The sequence below is a fragment of the Anas acuta genome, chromosome 3 (assembly GCF_963932015.1).
Source record: "Anas acuta chromosome 3, bAnaAcu1.1, whole genome shotgun sequence".
Classification (NCBI taxonomy): Eukaryota; Metazoa; Chordata; class Aves; order Anseriformes; family Anatidae; genus Anas; species Anas acuta.
Window position 1 is genome coordinate 92,327,298 of NC_088981.1, and position 24,401 is coordinate 92,351,698.

A 24,401-nucleotide genomic window follows, 5' to 3' on the forward strand; every position below is an offset into this window, starting at 1 on the left:
GGATAAAAAGGAGGCATTTTAAGGTCACCTGACTGCCTGGTCAACCAACATACATCAACTCAGACATGCTTTTAAAATTCAAGTATTCAATCATTCCATAAGCTGACAGTAACACAAAATGATGCTATTTGGGGGCTGCATTGTTTCAGCAGTGTTTTTACATCAACTGAAGTAGCATTCAGTAATGCAAAAATTAGATAAAAGAGCAGCATCTAGCAGGATGACGGTGAAGAGCTGGATAGATGTGGTAGGCACAGAGAGCTCTTGTCATTCACTGTGATACTGATGCTTTTAACAGCACATTCAACTATACACCCTCCTGCTATGGCAAGTCCGTTACATTTAATTACATGCATAAAAGCACATAAAATGTTTAGAGACTTACTTTTTGCTGTATATCTAACAGAAATGTCAACCTTTACATCAAGAAATGACATCATGAGTAATTAAAACCTACTCCTGATTTTTGAACTCATAAAACACACCTTTGGCATTCTTGATGTCATTCTTAGAAGTAACAAGAATCAAAAAAACCACAAACACAATTGGATTTTTTTAGGCAAAGCCAACCCAACACATACTGTGAACAGAAATTCTCAGCCACAGTTTTTTTGGCAAGTTAAGCACAACTGAGAAGATGGTGTTACAATAGAACTACCCACACAGAAAGCACTATCATCCTCACAAATACATATACATAAAAAGGAGTAAAGTTTCCTCTGAGTGTGTGTGTATATTTCCAGTCCATTTTGCATTTCTAGGCATTAGATCTCCACCCGGAGTCATTAATTGTCCTTCTTTTATCACCAAATTAGGCTCTCAAGCAATTTGAAAAATCAAACGAGAGCGCCTTTGGACTGAAACATTTCTCTGCCTTTTTGTTTTTCAGGACTTCATGCATAAGGTATACATCAATAAAATGTAGAGTTCAAGTTCTGGCAACTTGAATCTCAAGAATTCAATGTGCTACTTTGAGAAATAACAGATTAAATTCTGAACCGATTTATAGACTGGATATAGGAAAATGATTTGTTACATACTCACGCCGACATTCAAACAGAGTGTGTTAAAATTAGCAGTATTCTTCTAATGTAAAAACCTCCCAGTTTCTACATACCTTCACCGGGCTCTTCACAGTGTGCAGAGTTTTCTTTTTTTTCTTTCTTTACAGGGAACGGTCCCTGCAGAGGAGGAGATTGTGGTTTTTCCTGAGTCTTGGACGAATATGCATGCAATTTTGATTCGTGGGGCTTTTTGTCCACGCAAGCCCCGCTTGCTGTGAACTTGAACACCGTATTTTCCAATTCCGGCGTTAGATCTGATATATCAGGTTTCTGCAAGAAGCAGTGTTTCATGTGGTAGTGTTGATGAGCGCTCTGAAGATCGTCAAAGTTTTTGTTGCACGCAGCACACCTGACAACATACATCTCTTGCTTACTTTTCACTGACGCGTGGCAGTTGAGATGACTGTTCAGATCGGCGATGTTCTGTGCAGTTTTGGAGCAGAAGCAACAGCGAAACCATAAGTTTCCTTTTTGCAGCATGGCTTTCTGACAATTCACGTAGTCGTTCCTCCTGTTTATTTTGGAGGTGTAACTGGTCCGGCAGCCACAGGTTAAACGCTCTCCCTTTTCTACTGGGAGGAAGTCATCATCTTCTTTTATCGATACTTCCATCTGTTCAGGCACAAACGCATAGTCCATGCTATGAAGCTCTTTATAATGGATTAGGAATTCTTCCTCCTTGTCAAAGAAGAGATTACCACAAAGGCCACAGAAGAATTTAATTTGTATCTCTTCGTTATGATGCTCTTGGAAGTGTCGCTGCAGTGTCCCTACTTTCCGAAAGTGGCTTTTGCATAACCCACAGCAATACCTGTGAAACGCGTGGCTTTCTAGGGACATGCAGTGCTGTTTAACACTGTCTTCAGATTCAAACATCTCCTCGCAAATGCGGCATTGCCATTTTCCCAGAACAGGACTTTTTTCAGGGGACAGCTCCATAGGACTGGGAGTGCGGTCTTTCCTTTCACTGCTGTAAATGCATGCGGTGTCAGAAACCGATGGCATAGGTTCATCTGCTAAAGCTTCTTGCTCGTAATAGTAACTATGTCCACCATGACGTTCAGTCACGTGCCTCATAATATCCTTTTCCTTGAGGAGATCTACAGAGCATGCTCTGCACCAGAAGAGAAAGTTGGTCAAGTGTGCTCCCCCATGGAATCGGCTCATATGCAGGTGGATAATGCTTGAATTTTCAGCAAGCTTTCCACACACGGCACACTTGTGACAGATCCTATTTGCTGACAAAATGTGGTTTTCTACTGCCTCTTCAGTAAAAAACTTCTGAAGGCATTCACAAAACCAGGCTTTTACCTTGCTAGCATTACTTTGACTTTGGTTTCCTATGTGATCTTCGTTCTTATCTGGCAGTTCACTCTTCCGTTTTGAAGGAGAACCACCTTCGTTGATTGATTCATTCGACGTCAAATGTCTCTTGAGCAATGTTCTTGATCGATCCATAGTGTGGCTCAAATGAGATGAGTCTTTATTTTTTTCATTGATGTGACAGAACATCAAGATGGACTCTTCCATTGTAGCATGAACTTTAACGTTGTGCTGAGTGCTCTGCTTATGCTCGGTGATCTCCTTCTCATCAGCAAGCAGCTTATCACAGCCCTCACAGTGACCTTTTGTCTTAAACACCCCTGCAATCTGGGAGATGCTCTTCTTGGACAGCGCCACGGGGCCAGAGTTACGACAACGTGTTCTAGAATGGATTAAAAAAGTACAATAAAGGCATTGTATCACAACCTGAAACTTTTTTTTTTTTTAAAAACTTTCAAATCTACTTTAAAATTTTTCCTAGTAGCTAAGCAATTAGCATGTGAAAGCAGTGTCCTCTGTCCACTTCAACTGACTTACTAGTTTGTCAACAGAACGATGCAATGCTTAGTTGCACCTTAAAGAGAATTAAGGTGCTCTTTGCACCTTAAAGAGGATTAGGTGCTAATTTCCAACACTAGCACTTATGTTTTTAACAAAGTACATTTTAGAAATCAAATGTTGACAACTCAGAAATAGGGGAACAGAGACCAATAAAGTCCTGTTCTCTGTTACAAGAAGAATATAAACAAAAAGGATAAGATCAGCATTCTGCAGTGGATTGCATGGAGTAAGGGAGGGTAAAAGACATGGAAAGGAGGTATTTTTTTGTGATAGTTTACCCATTAAGTCAACATTCAGATGGTCCTAGATGCTCTGAAATCCACTAGCACCAGTACAAGATACATCTGTACAGGTTCTACAAGCACATCACTTATCAGTACATGGGTATTAGCGTTATAAAGACAGCCACCGCCCACGAACCTGAAATGAGCTGTTAATTCCATGTGTGAGCGCAGTAACTGGGAGCAGGATATGCACTTCACTTGGAAGGGGACCTCTTTGCAGAGAGATATCAGCAGTTTCTTTGCATACGATGGGAAAGGCAGAGGAAAGCCATCCTTCTTTTCCTCTGTAATGTAGAATGGCAGAAAGTGCAACCATACATTAAGGAATTCTTTCATAACATTTCAGCTTTCAGACAAGGTTTCTACAGCTGTGTTCATTTGTCACAGGGTTCAGAAATTGAGTTACTGTGTGTCAGCTGATCCCCAGTATTTGTGCAGTAAAAGTTTTAAAAGTTTAAACTGCATTCATATGTTAAAATTCTCTAACAATCTCATATCTGCATCTTTAGCATCTTGTTTTTTTTTTTTTTTTTTTCATATTCATTGACTATCTGTTTCCCTTTTTGTCCTTATACAAGTTCAGGTCAGCTATCTCTCTCAGGAAGGTTCTTACTGACTCGCTTCACCTTAATCTATCACCACCTGTCTTCTCTTACTACATATACTTTTCCTTAAAGTCATGGTGTGTTTAAAAAAGATAAAAAAAATAATGCAACTCAATAACAAGTTTGATCGCCTCTCTCTTTCCCATTCTCAGTGGGACTTTTCCTTGTATTTTTAGAATTTTTTGCTGTTCTGAGCATACTCCATGGATAACTCCAGGTACTAGCCAAATAAAAAAAAATATTCTGTTGAAAAGAGAATGTTAAATGGCTTACAAACTGTGCACTGCTGTCAATGTTCTGCATCTTACGAGGCAGGAAGGTTCCTTCAAAGCTTCTCTTCACTACGTAAATTCTGCAGCCACACTGGGGGAGGCCACAAAGGTAAATATGTTTACCAGGATGAGAAATTGTATTGGTCCTTTTGACCACGTAGGCTTATCCTGAAAGCTACTCTATCTAAAACGTGGCAGCTTCTTGAATAAGAAGCCAGCTCCATCTATCTGTCACCTACCTCAGCCACTTGCCTAATGTTAGAGTAAATGCTTTAATGCCTATTGCATATGTCAAAGCTGAGAAGTCAGCTTTGTCAGCACAGTCTGACAGGTCACCAACCCTGTTTTCAAGAGCACGATTATTCAGACATCTGTGGAATCTAGAAAGCAGGGCTCAGGATGTTACCAGCTCACAACGTAACCAGGAGCTTAGCCTTCAGCAGCAACACTACCAGTGCAAGTCACCAACCCTGCTGCATTGTTCTAGCTAAGCTGATGAAATCTGCAGTTATATGGTGAAGGAACTTTCACTTATTTATTTTTTTTCTCAACAGGTGTGCCAAGGACACAGATAAGAAAAATCATCTCCAGCAGATTTCAGACAACACAGTAGGGGGCAGGAACATCACAGCCTGACTGGACTGAAAAAGACAAGTTTTGGTCCAGGTTTCTATCAATACATTAAATGTAAAACTATTTAAGACAGTATGAATTTAATACAGGGTCACGGGAGGATGAGAAGCTTGTATGAGAGGACTGAGGAATCACTTCTACGGAAAAAATGTAAACTTCAAAGCATCTCCTCTTACAGAGCTTGTAACACCTTACAGAATGTGTAAGGCCTTAAAGTAAAAATAAGAACTTATTCAAAACAAAATTAAAGGCCTTAAATTTTTCTGCTGGGTAAAAAGCTTAAATTATTTCACATTGTAAAGAGAAATTATCAGAAGGAATGAAAAGCACACACAGTACACTTAGAAGCAACATACCAAGCAATTCATAAACCTGTAGGAAGTGCTTCTTTCCTGACATATGCTGCAAGCACTCATCTCTTTTGGTGAAGAGGAGGAAGCACTGGGGACATGCAAAACACTGAATGTGCTGTGGAGGGAGATCTTTTTTATGTCCGTCATTTTCGTTTAGCTGGAAAATAAAATCATTCGATGAGGAAAAACACTAAGCCAACAAGGCAGTCCCATTTCTCCTCATGTCCTTCCATTCCCCATCCCTCCCTCCCCCTGTTTATCTGCAGGCTATGTGCTTCAGCTTGTGAGGCACAAGGCCCAACTCCCATTGTATTAAACTCATCCTTACTGTACTGGTAACTTTCCCGTTCCCTTCTTGCACCACTGCTGGCAACTGCTTTCTGTCAATTCTTAACAAGTTCCTTTATCAGGCTCTCAAAAAAAAAGCTCCCGACCAATCTGTGACTCTTAAAATCACTCTCTTTGCCTTCTACACAACTTCAAGTCTCTGCTTTTAGGGCAAAGGTCCTTTAATTCTTTTATGATGTTTTTGCTTAGTCTTTTCTTCTGTTTCCCCAAAGAATCTGCATGACACGTTCATGCTTTCTTCCAAAACTTTGTTTAGGAAGTGATAACTCACTTTGTTATCTCCCCTTCCTTTCACACCAAAGTAATCCTATCCTTACACGCTACAAGAGTCACTTCCTTTCACCAAACTTGTCTCTAACTCCTGCTAACAACCCTGGACATAACCATATTGGTTATTAAATCACTAAACTTTGAAGATGCTATCTGGTATCCAATTCAACACCAAGCTGCTTAAATAAAACCAGGCACCCTGAAGGTAACAGCTGAGCACCTGTCACTGAACTGAAGGGAAAATCAGAGGACATCAGAAAAGAAAGAAGGGATAAGAAAGGAGGCAAGGAACAACAACAAAAAAAGCAAGTACTATTAGCTTATATTCGAATCAAAACTCAAACGCTAGATTATCCTGTTCCCTTCTGTAAATTAACTAAGTAATGGTAGACACATGTACCATGGAGAGACTAAACACAGGAAAGAGTCACTCAAGTTTCTTTTTTCATCCTGTTGCCTCTTTTTCTGATCTCTTTTCTGCTGTTCCTCTTTACGTCCCCTTCCTTCACCCTAACCTCAATGCCTTCATCTTTTGTAGTTCTGGAGACACGAAAAAAAGGGAATACCTTCTGACAGCACCAACAAGGACAAAAGGTTCAAGGCAGACCTACAGTCCCCTTGGAAGCACACCGCAGCGTACAACGTAATGGTCAGATTTAATGGCAATGCTGTCCGGATACACCAAGTGTTTGAAACACAGCAGAATAAGAAAAACTATTTGGAAGCCTAAATCAATGGAGGTGGGGTGGAAGAGGGTTTAAAGGACAAAAAACAACAACGTATAGTTATGTATCTTGATAACCCTCTATTATGTTCAGTCAGGTGAGTTACTTATCCTTTTGATCTTGCCTTAGATAAAAGATGATCAGTGTACTGCTGTAAGGTGGAAAATCTTTTGCAGCATATCACACAGGCAACAGCATTATTTGGGGGTCCATGCAATGTGACTGTTGGGTCACAAGGAGAGTGATCAAACCTAGAGAGGAAGAAATAATTAACAAACTAGGCCCCTCTCAACAGTGAATTTTTTTTTATTATTATTTTTTTAATAGGAAAATTTGGGTCTTTTGAAGCTACTGGACAACAACCTATCAAATCAACCTAATCTGCAAAATTCCTCACCTGTAGCTGTATCAGCTGAAGTATCCCATGCAGAGCCAATTCTCTCTGCAGCTTATCAGTTATAATGAACTATTTGTAGAGGACTTACACTGTTTTTAAAAGTGAGAGAACTAATCAAATCTACGTTTCCTAAAGATTTTTTTTAGCCTCCCTATATTGTTTTTGGCTGGAATAGAGTTAATTTTCCATACAGTAAATTGCATGGTGCCGTGGTTTGGACCCATGACCAAAACAGTGGTGATAACACACTTATGTTTTACTTGTTGCAGAGCAGTGCTCACACAGAGCCAAGAACTTTCAGCTCCTGCTGCTGCCCTGCCAGCGAGGAGGCTGCGGGTACACCAGGAGCTGGGAGGGGACACAGCCAGGACAGCTGGCCCAGGCTGGCCAAAGGGATGTCCCACACCATGTGGTGTCAAGCTCAGCAATAACAGCTGGGGGAGAAAAAGAAGAAGGTGGGGGGGATGCTCAGAGTTATGGTATTTGTGTCCCTAAGTAACCATTCTGCGTGATGGAGCACTGCTCTCCTGGAGAGGCTGAACATCTCCCTGCTGATGGGACGTAGTGAATGAATTCCTTGTTTTGCTTTGTGTGTGGGTACAGCTTTTGCTTTACCTACTAAGCTGCCTTTATCTGAATCTATGAGATCTTTCACCTTTTGGATTTTATTCCCCTTCCCAGTTTGGAGGAGAGGGTAAGCAAGTGGCTGTGAGGTGCTTAGCTGCCTACTGGGGTTAACCCACAACACTCCCCCGTAGTTTTTCCCCTTACCAGCTTCCCCATGACACTACCACTAGCTGAAACACAGCATATGCTGGAATCGAACAGAAATATAGTGGGTGGTGACTAGCAACAATCAGCTATGAACACACATCTGTCCTGTAGATACTCTTTGCTCATCTTTCTTTTCATTAGGAGCATCTTAACCTTTTGCTCTTTTTCAAGTTTGGATGAAGAAGTAACGTAACCGGAGCACAGAAATATTGTTCTCAGAAAACCTGATATTAAAAATGCTTAGCAAGTGGAAGAAATAAATTTGGAATGAAAAACAAAACAAAAACAACTACAAAAGAACAACTAACCAGGAAGTTTAATCATAACACCTGTATAAGATCTGCAACACATTAACCTACCCTCCAAATGAGTTTTTGTCACTTTAGGCAGTTTAAAGTAGATTTGACGTATATGTTGTAAGCTTGAACATAGTTTCACTACTATTTCTTGCATTATGTCCTTACCTTTTCAGGTGACCTAGGAGAAGATGCCCATTATCAAAATTTCTGTTGCAACGCATCACAGGACAAGAAATGGGACTGCTGTTGACTTGTGTCTGACCTCCCCTCTGATAAGCACCCCTTCTTCCACTGTTAACGGTGCCTGGTTTGAGACCTGTGTTAGATAGAAAATAAAACACTTAACCAGAATCTCACATATAGAGGCTTAAAAAAAGAAAAAGCAACACAAAAACACAAAACCAACATAACCAAACCCACAAAACCTAAAGCATTTAGAAATCAGGTTACACTGACTCTAGAAGTATGCTAGCAGTGCACTGTAATGCAATCCTACTACAAAAAGTCTCCCGTTTCAGCTGAAGAATCTCTCTCTTCAATCCCCAGTTAGATTACTTCTCCAATACTTTGACACACTTCTTCCAGGTCTTGCATGAAACATTTTAAAATTGAGATTAAAAAAAAAAAAAAATCAAACTGAAGTTATACTTATTTATGTAGGCATACTTTCCTGAGCAACAGTTCAATAAATGTTTTCCTTCTGACAACTTTGTAGTAGAAGTTGTTAGCACTGCCTTAATGGCTTTTATACTTCTTATATTTATTTTTCTAAGCAACAAAACATTTGAAGAATAGTTTTTGTGGAAACTAGTACAAAGTTCAGACTCTAAGATTTGGTTATGAGTAAGAGGCACCTGCAAGCTCACTGGCAGTATTGCTTAATGCAATTATCAGCTGTTCTATTCAGCACTTACAAATCATCACTACTAAGTGAATTAGCAGTGACTCAGAAAACACATCACCAAAACCTAGTTTCAGCGTACACAAATAAATGCTGATTGCTCCTATAATGCATTCACTATTAATCTTTGGTTCCTTATTAAGTATTTGAAACCCCATCATTCCTATACTTACCTGGCATTTTTAACCACTGGTCCACGCATAGTCTTGCGGCTTCTGTGTCACTGTGTTCCCGAATAAATTCTAGTTCCTGCAACCCGTGAGCATACTGGGAATCAACTTTCTCCTGAAGGTGAAAATATGTAAGGCAAGGTGTTAGACTTTTTTTTTTTAAATTCAAAATTAAACATGTATATCAAGTTAGACTTTCAAAGTTTACATGTGGCTCTCTACAATTCAAAAAAAATAAAGAAAAAAATTAGAATGATTGGACTGACTTCTATATAACACAAAGGTGGAATATAACAGCAATAAAATAACAAGAGAAGAGTGTTAAGTTTTGTGCCCTAAATAAAGGCTTCAGCTCTTGAAATACGCTTGCTGAAAATAATAAGTGAAAAAGTTCAAATATTGATCCTTTCCCTCTTCATTCCCTCTGAGAATATTAATCCTGACAGTACAGAAAATAAAATCTCCACTAATGTCACAATCAACTAAAACATATCTGTGTCCTGAGTATCTTCGGAGAAATACAGCTAATAAAACTTGACCAGACTGGCCAAATGGGAAGTTATAGAAATAGTTTTCTTCTCAAATAAATTCAAGAATACTAACAAACACAGCTCAGGTTTTCATATGGCCCACAGGAACACCACCTCCTAAATAGATACTTTTATAGAGCAACTATTCACAATATATAATTCCTTTGTAGGAGAAAAAAGTCAATTAACTTACTTCTCCCACACTTAGTTAAGTTTGTCAAGCATAACCAGGCTGTACAAACAAATAATAATAGAATGAAAAATAAGTAAGAAAAAGCTTTTCCTAGCATTTTCCTAACACCACCCTTGGTGACACAAGATTTTATGTATCTATTTGAAAAAATAAACTGCGTTGAAAGCCAGAAACAGAAAAATTTCTTAAGTTCTACTAGTTACTAAAACTTAGCTTCTTAGATGGGTCAAAGCTAACTATGACAGCTCATTATCCTGAAATAATTCCAGATACTGAACAAAAAATGCCAACCTGCCTCAGCTACATCCCATTTTACCCACTGGTCTTGTTTCTACAGAGGGGTGTGTGTGTTTTCCAGATACCAGCTATCCGGTGGCATACCGTTATAGGACCATCAGGCTATGGCAAGGTACAGAGCCACGACCCATGTGCAGCACCACCACAGCTTAGCCCAGCCAGCGTTGTCCTTGCTCCCTGTCACTCATGCTGTACATACACACACATCGAGATTCTGTAATGTCTCAGCTCTGCACTCCTTATGCTTCTTATTCTGTATGTCAAATATCACACGTCAAAGAGTCAAAAAGAGTGGAAAACAGCAGGAAAAAAATGTGTCTCACTTGAAAAAATACTTACTGCTATAGCAAAAACACAGTATGCTATCTATTAGTGGCCAGGGCTGTTAAGCTACAGTCCAATCACTGCCTTAACAATCACAGAATTATGGGGCTTATTACCCTGTTGTTCCTGAGAAGACATCAAAAAGAACACCTGAAAGTACACAACAGCAACATCTGTAAACATCTCAAATTTCAAGCACTGCACTTACAAACATTTGGGTGTTGCACAGCAGCTTCCTGTCTCTGAGATGAAAACTTAATGGTGCATTTTGCAGATGGCAGCTCATGCTTCCAGTGCTCAGCCTGGCACGCAGGCTGCAGCATATTAAGTCCCTTCCCGTAGCAATGTGCACATCACATTATTCACACATTATTCTAGTGATCTCCTGGCTGGTACCATACCTGATAACAGCAAATCATCGGACTGAGGAGAGTACTTTCTGCTTTTTGGGTAATTTGTATCAATGCATCTTCTTCCAGAATTTGATGACTAGTAATAGTGACCACCTGTTCCTTTGCAAAGATGGTGTTTACATCTCAAATTCTAACCTTCACACCTTCTTCAACAACAGTATAAATGAAGACAACGTTACCTCATAATACAGCAATTGGCTGAAAAATCTATTTCTTATTTTACACAGAGAATCAGAGACATTTCAAAATGTAGGAAAAGAGGGCTTTACATGTTGAAAAAAAATAGAAGTTGCCTCTGTAATATGCCCACAACACAAACACATCAACTTCTGTATTCTAAGGGCTTCATTTGCTGGCTCCAGGTAAGGTGCTGAACACCTGGCTGCTCTGCAAGTAAAAGGAGATTGGGGAAATTCTTGTAGAGAATGTGGTCATTCAGAAAAGGAGAGGTTGATGAATGCTGTTTGGAGGGCACAAGAGGATGAAGAGTAGTCCACCCAGTACTCCTTGACAGAGATTATTGAAGGACCACTTACCCAATAAATCACAAAATGTATAGACTTTTAAAGACAAGAATTAAATGCCACAGTTAATGATGAGGGTGTTACATGTAATCTTTCACTCTGAAAAACGAGAGAGAAACCCTACTACCTCTTAGCAAGCAAGAGCACAACTTCCTTTTCTCGTCACTGATTTTAGGCAACAGCCACATGACAGAGTAGACAGTCCTGTTTCCTCACATATATTTTAAGAACAGGCCTCCTCTGATGTGATACCAGTTTTGATTCTTTTTTTCAAGAAGAAAGAATGTTTGTGCCAAATATTACAAGACATGACAGTTTCTTTACAAAGAGCCATCTTATGTTTGAAAAAATTCGAGGCATGCAGCCTGAGCATTCTCATACAAATGCATCTCAAGGCAATGACTACATCAGTGTGCTGTCTTTTAGGCTTGTTCATTTTCACAAGATTGGCTGCTCTCAACTCCCCAAGTTCTGCTACCCTTCAGCTTTCAAAAAGGCATGGCAAGGATTTGCAGATCACATAAGATTTTTCTATCATCACTTCCAATCCCAGATGACAAGAATTCTTCAAAATGACAGTAAAGATCCCCCAAGCATATTATAAGGAACTCTGAAAATATCCAATGCTCTGCAGCCTTCAAATATTTACTGTTTAGATACCTCTTACACAGAAAGAATGTTTCACAGTAGTGTCAGCTTAATTCTGTCAGTACATCTTCTCAAGTTATTTAGTAAAGCCTAGAGCCATGGAAACCTCATCTAGACCAGACAGAACACTTGGAAATAACACTTTGGAATAAATAATCTTACACTGGAAAATCTATCCTAATGATTAAAATTCTTATTCAACACAATTTTCTGTTAACAGCATCTCTCCCTATTGAATATAGTGAGTCTCTCCCACGGTGTGACCACCACCTTCAAGGCAGCATCAGCTGGTCAGGTCAAGAATAAATTTTGCCCAGCCAGCACATCCCTCAAACATGTTTTTTCAATCCCTTCAACAACTACACCCCTCTAGCAATTGATTGTCAGTGTTAGGGTGAACTTCTCTTACTACTAACTTCAGTCAAGTTCACTTTCACAAAAACAAATATATAAATCTCTCTAAATCAATTCAAAAAGCCATTACAGATATTACATTAATAGCTTGAACAAACTACATTGCTGTACAGCATACCATTAGCAGCTAATGCACGTGTTCCTCTCAAAGCAAATTTATTCTTCATCTTTAGAAAAACTGCTAGCTTGCTTTGAGGTTCAACAACCAAAGCAAACAAGAGCCAAAAAACATGCACACGCAAGGTGGCTAAAGGCAACCTATCTCAAGAGATAGCTTTTGTTATTTCTGGTTTGGACTGTGGTTTTTCCGTGGTTAAGCATAGAAAACCTCTCTTACAGACAGAAGTAAAAGTTACCACGACTGGGATAGAAACCTTTTCACAGAAAATGTTCTGGTATATGGAGGGAAGAACCTGCTCCATGGCTCCAGGAACCCAAACAGACTCCCTTCTTTTCCCTGCAGCATGCAGCTATCCGCACAATGATCAAATCAAATGATCAAATTTGATCACTGACCAAATACCGTATCAGCTATGAGCATGAAAAGGATGCCTTATCTCCCACAAACCACACACCGGTGTATCTGTGAGGGCCATACAGTTCTCTCTTTGAAGGAGACAGATCTGTGGTTGGACACACACAATTCCCCTCATCTCCTAAAGCTAGATAACCTTAGCTCCCCAGCTAAACCTGGCTCACAAGCTTGCAAACAGGTAATTCCCATTACAGTGCAGCCTGACACAGCATTAAATGAATGCCAGACTGGGACTGCAACAGTGTTTCTCATTTCGTAGTATATTTCATGACTAATAAAAAGCGATTTTTTAAAATATCCTGAAAACAATGTTTTAAGGAAACAGTGCTTCCAGTAAGAAGAAGTGTTTTGTTTTTTTTTTAATATAAGTAAATTTTAGATTTATTCTTGTTTCCTATATTTTGTTTCTTCATATATAAAAATACATGCAAAATGAAAAAAAAACGTGCTGACATTTCTGATGATTCTGAAGATTTCTTCCTTATATGCATCTTGACAGTGAGATGTTCTGCTTCCATGGCCAGATTTAGCAACAGATTTGCTTTCAAGAGAAGGGACAGAGAAGGAAAAGAATCCTCTACTAGAGCTCTGTAATACAAGTGACTGTGTTTTCTGAAGCCTGAAGATACAAACGTCTGTTGGAGAACCAAAGTCAGCACAGGTCTGGCAAAATCATCGGCAGATAGCTACAAAGGGTCCTTCTTTCTGTGGAAAACCCACACAATCTCAGCTCAATCTCCCTACCAGAGGTAAGAGGCACAGTGCTGCTAACAAAGCTCTAGGGCAGTGGGAATGCCCTGAGCTCAGACTCAAGGCTCAGCTCAAAAGTGCCCCAAGATTTATGCACAGCACTTTCTGCAGCTTTGACCATGACGCAGAGGAGGGTCATACAAGATGTTCTGTGCTAGAAACAGCAAATTAACAGAGACTCAGGATCCTGGTAATTCCTTGTGTCACCAAAGCAGCCAGAAAGTTTGATAAAAAAAAAAAAAAAAAAAAAAAGAATTAAAAAATAAATAAAAATGGAACAGAAAATGGTCATTGAAACCAAATACCTTGCTCCACTGCCAAGCCAAAAAAAAAAAACAAAAAACAAAACACGTGGTCAAGTTTCACTATGGAAAGTAACTGTAACTCTGCAGACTGCATTACCTGTTGCCACCCAGCAGGAAAACATTCATCATCATCAAAGGATTTCCTATCCTTCACTCTCAGACTATTTCTAAAGCTACACAGCTATCACTGACTCTACTTTATAGCTCAAGAACTGCATGTGGAGATATTAACAAATTGCCAAATTCTACGTGGAGGAGGCAGGAGAGGGATGTAGGCCTCTGCTCAAAGCTACCTTAGACTACATCCAACAGATTTTTACTGCGTTGCATTACAGTTACAGAATCTGTAGTGGACTGTAACAGCCCTTTTCCTTTTTGAATTTACGACCACTGCCACACACGTAAATAAAAAGCCTGGCTTTGTGTCCTTGACAATCTGCCTGGAGGCACTGGGTGTTGCTGTTAGGTCCCCCTGAAGCTGCCTCTTCTTGCTGACCAAGTCCAGCTCCCTCAGCCTCTCCTGACAGGGAAGTGCTCCAGCCTCTGACCACCTGATAGACTTGCCCTATTTATTAATATTTTTCTTGTACCACGGGGCCCAAATCCAGTTATAGCATTCCACCCACATGTGGTCAAATGAGTGCCAAAGGCAATAATCAATCCCTTCCCCTCCATCCAATCCAGATCATACAGCTCACGATCCTGTTGTAACCCTCTGCTACCAGGGCATGCTGCCTGCACTTTGAGCCTACCACCCACAAGGATGCTTGGGTGTTTGTCCACAGCTTCTCCTCAGGCAGTCAGTCTCAGCCTGTATCAGTGGAGGGAGTTGCTCTGTCCCAGGTGCAGCACTTTTGTACATGTCCTTGTTGAATTTCACGAGATTCTTGTCAGTCCATTTCTTCCAGTTGACCACGTCTGCCTGAGAGCAGCCCCGCCATTAAGCCTGCTGACTGCACCTCCTAGTTGGTACTACAAACAAAAATCCATGCCTTCCAAATGACTGCACCATACAATTCATAGGATTTGTCTCTGCATTTATACCTTTAACTTACAAAATATTGTCTCATTACAAAGTAATACCTGATACAGACAATTAATGTGGTAAACAGCATTCTAAAAATCTCAGACAAAAGCAAATATTTCACTAGATTTGCCACATGGTTTTGTGATAACTGGTATTCTTTGATTATTTAACCAGAATAACTGATACAAAGGTCCCTGTGCCACACACACTAACAAGTGAACTGTTTTTTGCATTTTGCATGAAGTTACTACCTTTTCCTCTTAAGAACTGCAATAAGACTACCAGTTAAAGGCCACTGAAGATCAGAAGTCCGTATCATATTTCAAACAATGCCCCAGAAACAAAAATCTAGGTGTTAGTTCCAGGCTGGGCTCACCAATCTTTTTATTCACTTAGTAGTGAAAACACAGTTGTGACTACTGTACTATGCACTTCTACTGAAACAAGAACACATCCAGTACCTTAAAGGCTTTGTTTTTCTCTTCCTTTTGCTGTTTCTCTACTTCAACGTGGCGTGCCAGACGATCCAGTGTTGATGCAACTCGTTCTTTCTGATAGTCAATGTGATCTTTACGCCTAGCATTTCTCTACAATTAAAAAGTTAAAACTTTTATTTGGTAACTATTACATTAGTAACAGACCTTAATACAGTAAAAAGCAAAGCCCTAGCAATCAGGATGTAATTCAGTACAAATAGTTTGATCTTAAGTTCCGCAATCATCGCAAGGGAGTGAAACAATGCACGCACGGAAGATCTGCCTTCCCTTACGACCCAGGTTTATTGCACACAGGTCAAGAGACAGCCACTGCTGAGAAAATCAACTGCAGTAGCTCGCTCTCAGTCACTGTCCCTCTCAAAAGTCCCACAGAGTGGACAAAAGAAGCTTGGGGGATACGTGAATTGACCAGCTTGCTTCTGACTCAGATCCTTAGGATAGCTTACAAAGAATGAAATTAGGACCAGGCTGAGAGCAGAGTAAGATCCTACAGCCTAAGCACTCCTCCTAAAAAGCCCTTGTAGAAGGAAAAGGTCTCAGAGTATGCAGATACATTCACAGGCTTCAGACTGCAAATTGACTTCTAAAGTCGCTTTTAAAGAGACATTTTCCTTCCCTTTTAGTCATTACAGTTGTCAGAAACACTGAAAGACAAGTAAAAGCTCTAAATTCATTATGAGAAGGCAGAAAATGTTTCTAGAAAAAATGTATTGCTAGCCTATTTTTCCTAATTACTCAACATTAGGAAAAAAAAAAAAAGAGACTTAAATACTAGCTTATTTATTAATTATTTGTTAAACTACCTCTAACAAGTTTTCCATGGAGAGTAGTGGACGGGAAAAATACAAGAGACTACTTTATTTATTTCTTTTTTCTTCTAACTGAGAAGTCCCAAGATATATTCTAACATACTCACATGATCGTAAGAACTGCTGTTGGGTTCTTCATCTTCACTACTGACCAGATCGATGCATTCAAGTACAGGTCTTAAGGGTCCTTCCTGAAAAAGCGTTAAAAACACACACATACAAAAGCATTACATTGTGTTCCTCAAAGGTAAAATCTTGCACGCATTAGAGAACATTGGTAGCACTACGAATATTTTAAGGGGAATTTCACCAAGGTTCCAAGAGAGTGTATTAACGAAATTCCTGAAGGACAACTTAACAGACTTAGGCACAAAATTGATAAAAATATGCACATATAGGAGATATTTGCAAATAATTTAAGTATCAACTTAACATATAAATATCAACTACCAAAAATAAAGTGAATGATCATGGCCTGCTTAAGAGCCTTACACTCTTCACCTTCTCAATCAACTTAAAATCTGTATTTTAAATTAGAGACGTTCAACTTGTGCCATTACTTCAATGGTACTAGGGTATCAGACTATCACCAAGAAAGGAATAGTTTTAGATTTTACTAAACACAACTAAATGGTGGTAGTTTTTTCACAGAATCACTTTTTTTTGTTTTTGTTTTTTAAAAAGACACAAATTAAACTCCAACTGCAAAGTAAATTAAACTCCTGAAGGACTTCAGATATTATGAAAGTGAGAAATAGCTTCACACACATTTATAACCTGAAGTCTATGCCTTTCTAAGGATCTTGTCCTTGAATGTTTCTTGATATAGGCATCTTGAGAAACTTCACACCAATTGTATGCGACCTCAATGACCTGCTAGTCTAGATATTATCAACACCTGATGATTTACACGCCCTCAAATCCCTCCATTTTTACATTCTGTCTGGTGCTATTGGGTAGATAGCAGAACATCATAACAAATATAAAAAAGCAAACGAAAAAGAAATCATACTTTTATGCTTTAACTAATGAGACTCTAATAAGCAAAAAATATCTTTGATTTTGTTTATTGACTTTGGGGTTAGATAATAGCTTTCAGAATCTAGCACGATTGGGATTGGGATGTAATAAATTTGGATGGGAAGCTGTTTACAGCATGTGGAGATTTTTAGTTAACTTTGCCTCTCTTCTGTGCATAATTGTCACAAAAATGAGGCCAACGTAATTACCAGGGAAGCTATCTTTTTTCTTTTAGTTTTGTACAGGCAATTCCATCTACACCATGTAGTATTACCCCTTTGTCTGTAAATGCTGCTGGCAGATGCCACACAACCATTAATAACTCCACAGGTGTTCCTTATTGTTGGAAGCTAAACTTCCCAGGTGGATGAAGGACTCCAGGCCGTCAACAATTCACTGATTTCTTGAGGAGGCGCAGTACTGTACCCACTACCTCTGCCATATCTTTGGCAGTGTCCTGAACATCTTAAAAATCAACCAAGGAGGGCAGGCTACGAGGATATACTGCCTCATGAGAAGTAGCAGAGAACTGCAGCAGCATGTAATTCTCTCCACTGTGTTTACTCCATCTCATTCTTTCCATTCTTCCACCTTTCAAGGCCGTAAAGCTGCTGAGCTGGGCAGGCATAAACAGCCCTCACTGTCTCTCACCGGGAAGGAGCAGGGATGAGACATTGGATGAAGGACAAAATTTATATGAATTCAGCTGCAGGACTCACATTATCCCTGAAGAGTGCTTAAATTCTAACAATTAAATAAGGAGAATATGGTTTTCTAAACTAAATCTGAAGAATCCACAATGGATTAGCTTTTGTAGAAAACGACAGCCTCTATAAATCTGTAAGAAATGAAAACCTCAGAAGAAACAACAGGTGCTTGCACGTCACAGCTCAAAGATGCCATCAGAGCATCCGACCGTCTCATCACTTCAGCAGGGGGGTTTGAGATGTTCAAGTCTGGTTCAGACAGGTGTGGCTCCCTCAAATGAAAAGATTTTCCTTACTTCTCTGTATTCGATTCCCTTGGTTCAGCTCAGCAAGCAACTACTCCAAAGTTTGGAAACTGACAACTGAAAAGCAGAATAATGACCTGCTTTCAAGCCTAATGATCACAACAGTAAATTTAATTAATTATAAGAAGTATTTCACTTGTGTAGTGTTGTTTGCATGCACAAAACATTATTTTCCTTCTGCATTTAATACTTTTTACTAAACATTTTTTATGCATTTGTTAGTTTGCATTCCAACTTGAATACAAATGCAATATGGCAATTTTTTAAAATTACTTCTCAAAGATATACATCCTTATTTCCCTCCCCCTTTTTTTTGTGGAAAAGGAAAAAATAAGAAAAAAAATCTATTCGCCTGTATACACTCTTGAATAATAATGCAAATCTCAAATGCAGCACTTAGGCTAGTTTGTGCTGCAGTAGTCTAAAGGTTAAGCCACCATCAAGATTAAAAACAAATACTGAAAAGAACTACAGTCCTGGGTCAGATCGACAACTCATCTGGGCTACAACAGATACCTTGAGAAAGTGGAAAAATCAGGGAAAACAGTGAAATTCTATCCCGAGCATATCTACCTGGCAACTGCTGAGGTCGACATATGAGGACCCTTGACTGAAAGCTGTCATCAAACATCAGAGCCTGGGTTATCATCGTTATCAGCTGTCATCAAATGTCAGAGCCTCTCAGAAGAGACTCCAACACTTCTCTGAGGGTACCAGTAGGGATGAGCAGCCCAGGCTCATCCCTACAGCCGTGTTCCTTTGGTTCCCCAACTCGTTAAACTAAATAGTAGCACAGCGCAAAGACAGTGCCAACCCTGAAGACTCCTGCACTGCAAGGGATTTATGGGCTCCTTAAAACCTCTGTAGCGATTCAAAGAATTCCAATTGTTTTTGCTGTACTGATTTTTCTAGTATCGCTGGTTCCTAGCAGTTCCTGCTCACTTCCCTCGGTGCGTTTCATGTCACACATTCCCAACTCTTTTGCTCCCTAAGACACTTTTCTGTGTCTATACCACTTGAATTATGACTAATAATAACTGTGAATTAAGTTCAAGCAGTAACTGGAAATGTGTAGGTCGCCCCCAAGTGTTTTAGGCAAGATAGTGTCATGCAGTTATACCACACCCCTTCTCTAGATCTCCACAAAAAAAAAATAAATTAGTTTTCCTAAATCATGGAATCAGACAGGTTGAGGTTGGCAGGAACCGTGTCTGGGCAGCTTCCTATAGATCTATGAAATGAAAATAAGTAAATAAAATACATCATGTACATGAACACACACACAACAATCTTTCAAGAAAAAATGAACATGTTGAGATATTCAGCGGGCTTCTCCAACCCAATTTATGCAGTACCACTTGGTGCACTGGGTCCCTGAGACACGCAGTACTTGAAAGATCAGGTAGCATTCATACACAACGTTTATGAAGCCACTACACATCTAGCCATACACATTATTATATGGAAACACTGATCTAAAAGCTATGAAAATAAATTAGAAATCCTTCTGAAAGGTGCACGTTTACTACAGGGACATGTGGTAGTGATCCAAAACGGGGATGCAGCCAGTGTCAGACACCTTTCCCCTTGTGTTCATCAGTGACCACAGCAACCTCCTCACCCCAGGACACCAACCCTGCACAAACAAGGCTAAGCAGCCTTCCTCCCAGACAGGCCAGCCTGTCTCAAACCAGTCATCACAGGACCACAAAGCATCTGCGCTTAACACGTGCAAAAACAAGAAAAAAAAGGTAGCAGAACCGCTGATTTTATACGTTTCTTTTCTTTCAGTTGGTGTTCTCAGTTCTACAGCAGCCCTTCAATCATTGCACGCCCAAAGCTATGTTAACTTCCTCATTCTTCGCCCAGCGTTTTAAGAAAGTGAGGCTTATACAATCATGCTACACATGAACGCTTGCCCGTTTATTTAAAGAACTCTGAACTTGTTAGTCAATTCTGGTAAAATTCAACCAAAAGATCACGAAATCTCAGAGATTATCAAGTACTTATAGGTTTAGCAAAAACATGTGTATGTCCCTTATACCTCAGCACCTAAATACCTGTGCAGAAAGGTGTACAATGAATTTAGACAATCAAACACCACGAAGAGCAGGAAGAAATTTACTGCCACTTACTTTTTAGCATTAAAAATAAGATAAATCCATGGGAAGCCACCCATTTTCAGTGCTAGCATCAATTAACAGAATCTTTCCTATTTGTGTGACTTCTCCTTTAGGAGAAATGATCTTTCTGTTCTTGCACATGCGCCTGCCATCCAGCACCAGTTGACTGATGCTGGATTGAGGCTAGCGCACTGGCAGCATGAAAAACATTTTGTTTTCCTTGGGTATTTGACAGATATACGTATCTTAAGGTTAGGTGTGTGTAAGGTGAACAGGTAACTGGTGCTGTAGTGTAGGTACAGGACACTGCTTCACAATTTGAGAAGACTGCTTAAGGCCTCTTACCTCGTTACCTTTGATGAGGCTGCTCATTAAGCACCCTGCCACACGACCAGCAGCGCCTGACCTTGCCGTGTACCCCCGGCCCCCTCACACCCCCCACTCACCTGCTGGGCTGCTCGGCTCTAGGCTCGCCCTGTAGGACCGGCTGGCATCACCCAGCACCTTCCCAACGAAGGGGCCAAAAATGCCTTTGATATAAGCTTATTATCTGTTTAATACAAACTTGTTATCTTAAAGCTGACGCCGACAACTTCAGATGTCACAATTTTTGCTGATTTTGGTCACATTTGAAAGGCACACGTTAAGTTTTCTGCCCCAAGCCCCCGTTTGCAGACGCGGGGTCCTACTTACTCCAACAAACTCAATCTCGTCCTCGCTTTCGGAAGCCGACGACCTCCTCTCGGAACCGGCGGCCGAGCCGTAGGGCTCCATCACCTAGGGAGACACAAACCCCAAATCCCCTCACCACCGCGGATTTCAATTTGCCAGCCCCCCCCCTCCCCCCAATCCCCAAACCGCGGCCTAACCCAGGCAGCGCCCCGGTGCCGGCGCCCCCAGGGGGAGAAGCACCCGTGGGGGCTCGGCACCGCCCCGGGGGGCTCGGCATGGCCCCAGGGGGCTCGGCACCACCCCGCTGCCCCCAAAACCCACCCTGGGGCCGCTGCCCGCCGCAGCGCCGCTTCCTCTTCCCCCGGGGGCGGCGGGGAAGGGGGAGAGGCGTGGCGGCAGCGCGGCTTGCCGGGACTTGTAGTCGCCGCCCGGCTTCACCCCCCGTCCTTTTCCTCTTCTCCGTCTCCTTCTCCTTCTCCATCCCCTCCCCGCTACGGTGCACGGAGCCCGGGGACCCACGCGATGGTGCCGGGACCAGGACCGGGGCCGGGGCCGGCGCCGGCCATAGCGGCGGGCGGCGGCCAGGGCGCGGAGGCGGGAGCGGGAGCAGCAGCAGGAGGAGGCTGTGGGGCGATGGCGCCCGTGCCCTGCTCCCTGCTCGCCCCCCGGACACCGTTGTCCCGGCGCCGGTAGCCGGGCGGGGAACGTTGTGGCCGCCCTGCTTGAAAGAGGCTTCGGTTCTGAGGGAGGGGTGGGGGCAAAACGTGTCCCCCCGCCTTCGGGGCTCCCTCCTCATGCCCCCTGCCCCGCCCGCGCCATGTCTCAGGGGGTGGCAGGGGGTGGAAGCTGAGTGGTAACCACCGGGCCTCGGCTCTGGTGGCTTCATGCAGGGTGGGCAAGCTCTGAAGATTTAAAAGAAACATTACTCTGGGGATCTGCGACCCCTTTTCCCTTATCATTTGAGTTTCCTGGCTGGGGAATGCGCTGCGGCAGCCAGGCTGTGTGGGGGAGCGGGGTGGGCGACGGGGATGGATGTCTGTGGTGGGCTCTGCTGCTACGAAACGCTGAGGGAAAATAAATGGGCTTGTGAATGTTAATGGATGAAATATTGATATCTTGGAGACCTGTAACTTAAAATGATGAGATCCTGAAATAAAATGACACAGCTAAGATGAATTTTATTTATTTTGTTGACTTGTTTTCTTGCCTTTTATCTGCTACTGCTCTCCTCCCTTCACCCCACAGTTACCTTGAGCCACCCCAAGTACATATGAATTGCCTTTGCTCAACGCATTAACGCTGGGTAAATAGGAACATGTAATGACACAGTTGCATGCCTACATGAAAGACCTAAATGCACACAAAGCACGTCACTATTCCTCCTTACTAAATTTTGTATACCTGAGGAAGATTTGAGGACAGTATGTTAAGTTTTGGTGATCTGGAAGCTTTGTGAAAGAAATAATGCATCACAGGGCACTTAAAGTCAGCATTAATTTAGTGCACTTTTCTTGTAAGCAAGTTACTGTACTGTAAGTTTTAAGCCCCATTTCATGTGTGAATGAAAACAGCTCTCTGGTAGACATACTGAGATGCTGAATGGCAAAAATCAACCAACCAACCAACCACCACAATGACTGAAATATTTTTACATAGATTTTCTGTTGTGTAAACTCAGAATTAGCCCCTTCAGTGAGATGTAATTCTTGTTTCTTTTTTACTGTTTGACTACTAAGTAAAATAGACTAGGTAACAAATTTCTACAACTTCATCACTATTGAGGTGCATAAACAAAACTAAACTACTGCTTAGAAAATTCAAGTCCTTGTTGATGCCTAAAATTTCATATTTTGCATTTTAACTTATATGTGCTAACAGAACGTTGATAGCGGCTGTTCTGTTTGTAGCTTGTATTTGCACTTAGTTACTTGTTATTCTTGAAGGTAGATAATCTGATGTGCAATAATATTGGGTTAATAGAACAAGGTGACATTGCTTTTTGAAACTGCTACTCTATGAAAATGACACTGAATAGGAAATTTTCAGCAGTAACTCAAGTAAATGAAGCATGTTTGCTATTGCAGTGACCCATCCAAACATCCTCCGGCTACACAAACAATTATGGAAAAAAAAAAAAAGAATAGCAAGAGGATTGATACATGTAATCATGTCAGCATTGACAGTATGCTGATGAAACTCTGAACTCCAAAATAACAGTATTTTAGGTAATGCCTGGGAAAGTACAGACTTCTTAGGTTGTGGGGAAAGTTTTAGACAGTTCTTACGCAGACTCAGTTTCATGCAGAAGAGAAAAAATGCAGCCTGCAGCCTTCTTGGCTGGTAGACCAACTGCAATGCAGATTCACCATCTCACTTTTCATGTTTTTTTTTTTTTTTTTCCTTCTTTTTTTTTTTTTCTCCAAAGGTAGCAGCAGACAAACCTAGGAGAGCAGGGGGTACCCATGTTCTGCTGATGAGTTAAAATCTTCAAGTCCAAACCTCCAAGCGAAGTCTGAGGATTAAACAGGATGCGGAAGCTTTTTTTCTGAGCAGATCTCATCTTCTCACACAGGCTCAGCAGTCTTATTGTCACCCAACTCCACATATTCATTATATGCCTTTAAAACAATTATTTTCCTTTATAGAATTAAAAAAGATCCTCACTCCTTAAAGTGAAACATTGCCTTTTTTACCGCTGATTTCCTTCTTGTATTAGCATTGCATACTGCCACCTCTCTTGATCTAGAAAATGTAGATGTATTTTTTGACTCTTATCTATATACTGTAAGTGAACTTGATGTGCATGAAAAACACTGAAAATACTACTTATTCAATAGTGCATTTTTTCAGCAAGTTTATCTCGTTCTTCACATAGCTTAGTATCTTCCCTCCTTGGACAGCAGGTGTTTTTAATAAGCAGTTCATAACAACATCCAAATTCTTTGCTGTTATAATCTTCAATTTCAATCTAAAATGCAGCAATAAAAGCAAATTGTTCAAATGACTGGCTTTAGTATTGCTTTGTTTTCAGTACTGAATCTCCCATAGTCTCTATATGCTGTGCAGTCATATTGCCATTACACTTTTCTGCACTAGCTGTCAGCCTTCTCTGATGCAGATGTCCTCTATCACACGTATCAGAAAAAAAATTTGCAGCGTGACACACTTACGCATCACCAATTAATTTTGATTTTACTGCAAAATTTGGGAGAAGCAGCATTAGACTGTTCTGCTCTCTCTCTCATTCTCTTACTTCTGTATTTTCTAATCTGTAATTAAAAGGTTGCTTGCTCCCTTTTTACCCTTTGGTTAAAAACAAAACAAACAAA

At 40.8% G+C, this 24,401-nt stretch overlaps 1 protein-coding gene across 4 annotated transcripts in view; it reads right to left on the reverse strand.

Annotated features, from left to right (window-relative positions):
• ZNF451 (zinc finger protein 451) overlaps positions 1-21,847 on the reverse strand; it is a 39,386-nt gene extending 17,539 nt beyond the window's left edge. Inside the window, exons 1-10 of one of the 4 annotated variants that reach the window (XM_068678294.1) lie at positions 21,592-21,847; positions 21,094-21,177; positions 16,353-16,436; positions 15,401-15,526; positions 8,983-9,094; positions 8,074-8,224; positions 6,563-6,689; positions 5,099-5,252; positions 3,369-3,516; positions 1,118-2,769 (exon numbers count right to left, since the gene is read on the reverse strand). In XM_068678294.1, the coding sequence (XP_068534395.1) occupies positions 1,118-2,769; positions 3,369-3,516; positions 5,099-5,252; positions 6,563-6,689; positions 8,074-8,224; positions 8,983-9,094; positions 15,401-15,526; positions 16,353-16,436; positions 21,094-21,174 (2,635 nt within the window). In that variant the 5' untranslated portion in view covers positions 21,175-21,177; positions 21,592-21,847. Of the gene's footprint in view, positions 1-1,117; positions 2,770-3,368; positions 3,517-5,098; positions 5,253-6,562; positions 6,690-8,073; positions 8,225-8,982; positions 9,095-15,400; positions 15,527-16,352; positions 16,437-21,093; positions 21,178-21,269; positions 21,336-21,393; positions 21,526-21,591 lie in introns of those variants that run through there. The other 3 variants (XM_068678295.1, XM_068678293.1, XM_068678296.1) reach the window with 3 other exon arrangements.
• Positions 21,848-24,401: the final 2,554 nt, after the last annotated feature.